Source organism: Ostreococcus tauri (genome assembly GCF_000214015.3).
Source record: "Ostreococcus tauri WGS project CAID00000000 data, contig chromosome 01, whole genome shotgun sequence".
Lineage (NCBI taxonomy): Eukaryota > Viridiplantae > Chlorophyta > Mamiellophyceae > Mamiellales > Bathycoccaceae > Ostreococcus > Ostreococcus tauri.
In genome coordinates, this window is record NC_014426.2 from 249,023 (window position 1) to 254,446 (window position 5,424).

The 5,424-nt window shown below is 64.8% G+C and overlaps 3 protein-coding genes across 3 annotated transcripts; 1 reads left to right on the forward strand and 2 right to left on the reverse strand.

Annotated features, from left to right (window-relative positions):
* Positions 1 to 335: 335 nt before the first annotated feature.
* OT_ostta01g01600 (MIF4-like, type 1/2/3) lies at positions 336 to 2,378 on the reverse strand (the record flags this gene model as incomplete). The annotated part of the gene is made up of 1 exon (XM_003074173.2): positions 336 to 2,378. One exon carries the CDS (start codon positions 2,376 to 2,378, stop codon positions 336 to 338), a length of 2,043 nt encoding a protein of 680 aa, XP_003074219.2.
* Positions 2,379 to 2,906: 528 nt separating this feature from the next.
* Positions 2,907 to 5,203, forward strand: OT_ostta01g01610 (unnamed product; the record flags this gene model as incomplete). The annotated part of the gene is made up of 2 exons (XM_022985275.1): positions 2,907 to 4,242; positions 4,314 to 5,203. 2 exons carry the CDS (start codon positions 2,907 to 2,909, stop codon positions 5,201 to 5,203), a joined length of 2,226 nt encoding a protein of 741 aa, XP_022838172.1.
* Positions 5,204 to 5,261: 58 nt separating this feature from the next.
* On the reverse strand, positions 5,262 to 5,424 carry OT_ostta01g01620 (unnamed product; the record flags this gene model as incomplete). The annotated part of the gene is made up of 1 exon (XM_022985276.1): positions 5,262 to 5,424. A coding segment is annotated over one exon (163 nt), but the record flags the coding sequence as incomplete, so codon positions are not given.

A 5,424-nucleotide genomic window follows, 5' to 3' on the forward strand; every position in this document is an offset into this window, starting at 1 on the left:
ACGACCGCGACCGCGGGTTCCGGGGCGCGACCGCGGGATTCCAGGTCGGTGGGCAAAAATGTGGGCGCGCGACGCGCGCGGTGGACGCGGTGGGCGCGCGACGGGCGACGGCGGAGCCGGTGGACGCGCGCGCGCGCGACGACGACGACGGGGGCGATGGAAACTGCTCGAGCGCGACCGTGCGTGGGATCACCGCGGGGTGCCGTGCGAGATCGCGGCGACGATGGAGGCGGCGACGCGAGGTCGGCGGATGCGGTTCGAACGCGCGAGACGTCGGACGCGCGAGCCGACGCGCGGGCGTCTCCTCTTCGATCGTGGACGGTATCGATGACACACTACGCCACTAAATCGCGCAAGTTTAACTTCTCCAACCACTCCGTGACGGTGTCGACGCCGTCGTCCGTCGTGGAGGCGAACTCTTTGATCTCCAACGCGCCCGCGACCAAGCCGGCGAACTTCGCCGCGCGGAGCTCCACGAGGGCGGCGCCCGCAAAGTCGCGGCGAACGGTGACGTCCTCGATGCCGCTTCCGGCGGCGGTGATGAAATCGAGCGCGACGGCGCCGGCGGCGACGACGGATGCGACCACTTTCGACAAGAGCTTGGGCGCCATGGGGCAATCGATCGCGATGTCGTCGAGCACGCTCACGACGTCGCCGATCGCCTGCTCGAGCGTGGACGTGTCGAACCCACCGTCGGTGAAGAGCGCGGCGAGCAATTTTGCGACCAAATCAGCCGTCTTCACCGTGGATTCGTTGACGACGCGATCGACGAGCGCGCGCGCGACGTTCATCTTCGTCGCCTCCTCGTCGCTCGTGCGTTTGATCACGTCGGAGACGCACAACAGAGCTTCGCTGACGTCGCCGACTTGGCAGTACTCGTCGACGAAGGATGCGATCTTTTGATCCGCTTGCTCGGCGCTGTAGTTTGAACTCGACGGGACGGCGCCGCTGGCGGCGGCCGCCGCGGCTTCCGCCTTGGCCTCGGCGCGCGCCTTGGCGTCGCTCCGGAGTTTCGCCTCGAGCGCGGCGCGGTTCGCCGCGGTGGGAAACGTCGTCGTTCCCGCCGGCGCGGCGTATGGACCGCGCAACGGCGCGAACGATGCGCTCGTCGATTTCGGTCCCTCCGGGAACAGGATTTCATCGGAAACGGCGGGCGTCGCGTTCGCGAGCGCATCCGCGACGGAATGGGAAGACTTTTTCGAGTCATCCGCGGACGCCGTCTTCTTCGATTTCCACCCCGTCAGGCGCGATTCGATCACGTCTCGGCACGCGAATCGAACTAGAGCGTTCAATTCGTCGGATTCGCCCCAGACGTTGAGCCGAGCGACGTAGGCGTCGACAACCTTCTTCATGTTTTTATCCAAAACCGCGCCGCACGTCTCGAGGAGACCGCACATGGCGTCGACGTAATCTTCGCTCGGCGTCGTCCCAGATTCGCCGATGAGCTCATCCGCGATCGCTCGAACGACGCCTTCGCCGACGAAACCGCGAACGTAGAGAGCGCCGACCGTCCTAGCCGCGCCGCACGCGCGCGTCTTCAATTTCTTCGCCGCGGCTTCGCGCTCGAATCGGTCCGCGACCGATTTCGCGAGAGTCTGTCTCGCCAGCTCCGCCGCCTCGAAATCGTCCTGCAAAGCGCTCAGGAACAAGGACTTGAACGACGCGCTCGACGCGCCGTTGTTGATCAAATACGCGTTGGGCGCCAACGCGTTCGCCTTGACGCACAGCTCGGCGCACGCGTTCGCCGCGCGCTCGTCCGAGACGCACCGATCGACGATGGCGCTCGCCAACGTTTTCGCCACCTCGATCTCATTCATCGCGCAATCCTTCAACTGCGCCACCGCTCGTTCGACTTTATCGTCCGAGAGCTTGTTGCACGCGGCGCGCGCGACGCGCTTGGACTTATCCACGTCCAGAGGACCGACGCTCTGCCCCGGCGCCGCGGTCGCCGGTCGCTCGCTCGCCGCGGCCACGGTCTCCGTCTCCTGCATCACCGCCTTATCCTTCTCCTTCCCAGGGTCTTTATGTCCTTTACCCCAGACGCTCCCCTCGGCGCGCGCGACGGCTTCGTTCGCGTCGTTCAGCACGCACTCGATCGTCGACGCGCTCAGCTCCACCGGGAGCTCGCTCGCCCCCATGGACGTCCGCATCGCCAACATCGTCGCTCTATCGTACGCGTGCGTCACCACGGACCCGATCCCACGCGCGCGCGCGTCACCGTCCCCGTCCGTCCCTCGCCCACCACTCGCGGTGGCTGACGATCCATCCTTTGCAGAAACCACCTCGGTGGACGCGTCCACGGTCGCGTCGGCACCGCGTCCGCTCCCGCGCGCGCCGAACGCGCGAATGTCCACGCGCGGGCGAAGCGCGGGCGTCATCGCGCGCGAGCGAACGCGGTGTCGAGGACGATCGATCGCGCCGACGCCACGCATCGGAAAACCCTCGTTCGCGAACTCGACGCTCGAGCTAAACCCTAGATCGAGCGCATCGACCGCCCGTCCCATCGCCGTCCCATCGCATTCACCCATCGATCGCACGCGACGTCGTCCGCCTCGATCGATCGCGACGACGATCGCGCCGTGGACGTTTACCATCCCTCGCGACGCTTTCGAAGCGACCGCGCGCGCGGTACCGCGCGTGCGAGGGTCGTTTTTTCGACGACGACGCACGGGCGATGGGACGCGCCCCATCGTCGCATCGTTCTGGTTTTCGCTCGACGCGCCGATGCCGAGGACGACGCGTCGACGCGACCGCGCGCATCGTCGGTCGCGACGATCGCGCGCGCGGCGTCGGCGCGTCGACGCGCGCGGCGTCGACGCGGCGTCGACGACGGACGGACGCACGCGTCGACGGGCGTGGTGCCTCGATCGCGTCGACGGGCGTGGTGCCCAGATCGCGTCACGCCGATGGGCGCGACGGACGATCGCCGCGCGCGTGGGAAGGCGGTCGTCGTCGCGTTCGAGGACGTCGATCTCGGCGACGCGATCGATTTGCCGGGGGAGCGCGCGGAGGAGACGTGCGCGCGGTGCGCGCGGACGCGCGAGCGATTACGACGGGCGCTCCCGAGCTCGTTCGAGATCCCGATTGCGACGTACGTCGCCGCGTCGGGGGGGTGCGAGACGTGCGTGGAGACGTCGGAAGGGGGGGTGGGGACGTGGGATGTGCCCGTGGTTGGGTTCTGTGGAGAAACGGCGCTGCACGCGGCGGCGCGGGGGGGGTACGAGGGAATCGCGCGACGCGCGCTCGACGCGGGCGCGGACGCGGACGCGACGCGCAAGGATGGAAGCTCCGTGCTCATGGTCGCAGTGCGTTGGTGTTCCACCGTGAATATCGTTCGAATGCTTCTTCACAAGGGGGTGCGCGTGAACGCGGATGATTTACAAGGCGTGACGGCGCTCCACATCGCGGTACGGCGCAGAAAATCAAGTTTCGTCCGCGCTCTTCTCGAAGCCGAGGATGTCGACGTGCACGCGCAAACGATAAATGGGGACACCCCGCTCCATGAGGCTGTGGGAGAGCGAGACGTGGATATCATTAAACTACTTCTCGACGCCAAGGCAGATGTGCACGTCAGAAATAAGCACGGCCATACGCCGATATCGCTCGCCGTAGAGAATGGACTCGCGGATGTTTTCGTGAATGAACTCATCTCGCCGACGTCGCCGGAGAGCACGGGTACGTATTCAACATCGTCTACTGCTGTGAACGCGATGGTCAAGTCATGCTACGCGGGACACGACAAAGTCGTGCACTGTCTCGTTCAACACGGGGTTGACGTCAACGGCGCGTTCGATGCGCGCGTCAATCCGAGTGACGAGCAGCGCGTGATGCGTGGATTGACGGGTCTCATGGCTGCCTGCATGGCGGACAAGATCGATTTGGTAAGAGCACTCATTAATTACGGTGCCGACGTCAATACACGCTGCGATGAGAGCGTGCACTTTCGCGGCTTTTCCGCAATCGCCTTCGCCGCAGACCGCGGTTCCCTCGATATCGTTCGATTGCTCATTGAGAACGGGGCTGTAGTCAACACGTCTGATGGATGTGATCCGATAATCCAGGCAAGTGATCGAGGTCACGCAGAAATTGTTCGCTTTCTCATCGGTCATGGCTCAAACGTGCACGCGACCCGCCCGAGTGATGGGCTCACCGCAATCGCGCTTGCGGCACAGAATGGTCACGAACCCATCGTCGGCAATTTGTTGACCCACGGTGCGGTGATGGACGTGGAATCACTACTGCGCGCTTCGCGTCCGCGAGCGCGCGGACGTCGACGCGATTGGTGAGCGCGGTGGGTGACGACGCGGATGGAGACGCGGCGCTCGAGGAGTGGTCGAGACGGGCGCGCGGCGGAGGCGACGATGGCGTGCGAATAGTGAAGGGTGGACGCACGGCGCGCGTCGTAGCGGTGCTGGATGGTGATGGAGAGATCGCGGCGTGCGTCGCGGACGTGGAGATCGTCGAGGAGGGGGTGGACAGCGCGTGGTGCGCCTCGCAGGCGAACGCGTGCCGGGACGCGCGCGGGATGGTTTTAGACGGTAATCTCGGTCAAGAGGCGATCGAGACGGTGAAAGAGATGGCGAGAAAGTTCAATAAGTGGCTTTGGTACGAACCAGTGAGCGTGGAAAAGTCAACGCGGATCTTGGGAGGCGGAGTTGACGACGCCGCTCGACCGCTCCGTGGAGTGACGTTTTGTTCGCCCAACGCCGCGGAGCTTCGAGAGCTCGCAAACGGGGTTCGTCGGGGATGGGCGAAGGGATCACCCATGTCGCCGTGTCCGTTCAACCCAGAGTTCAAGTTTAAGAACGCAAGCGAGGCGTTGGATGCTCTCGCGAGTGACGTGTGCACGGTTTTAGCTGCCGGATGCGAGCACGTAGTCCTCACTCTCGGCCCGCTTGGTGTGGTCGTCTCCAGCGCGCCGAGCGACGGCGAGGTTTCTCGAGCGACACACACGCACGTTCCGGCGGTGAGAGCGGACGTTGTATCTCTCGTCGGTGCCGGTGACGCGCTCGTTGGAGGCGCGGTGGGAGCACTGGCGGAGGGCGCAAGTCTGCTGATAGCCATCGCGAGAGGGGTCGCGTGCGCGTCGATAGCGTGCGAACGTGCCGGTGCTGCTCTGTTAGACGTCGACGCGAACGAGATGGAGAAGCGGGCGGCAATCGCGTTCGCCGGGATTTCAATATTAGCACCGGCAGTGCGTTGAGCGACTGTCGTGGCGGACAAATCAGCGATTATATCGTACTTGTACAGTGTAATACATACTAGCTTCTTCGCGATGCGTTCGTCGCCGGTTCAAAAGTGCACTCCTCGAGCTCACGACGGACTCGCTCTTCCGCCAATGCCTTGCGCCGTCGCGCTGCTTTCTCGTCCACGTTCTCCGCCACGCTGAAAGGTTCAGGAATTGTGCGCCTGTGTCGGCGATCG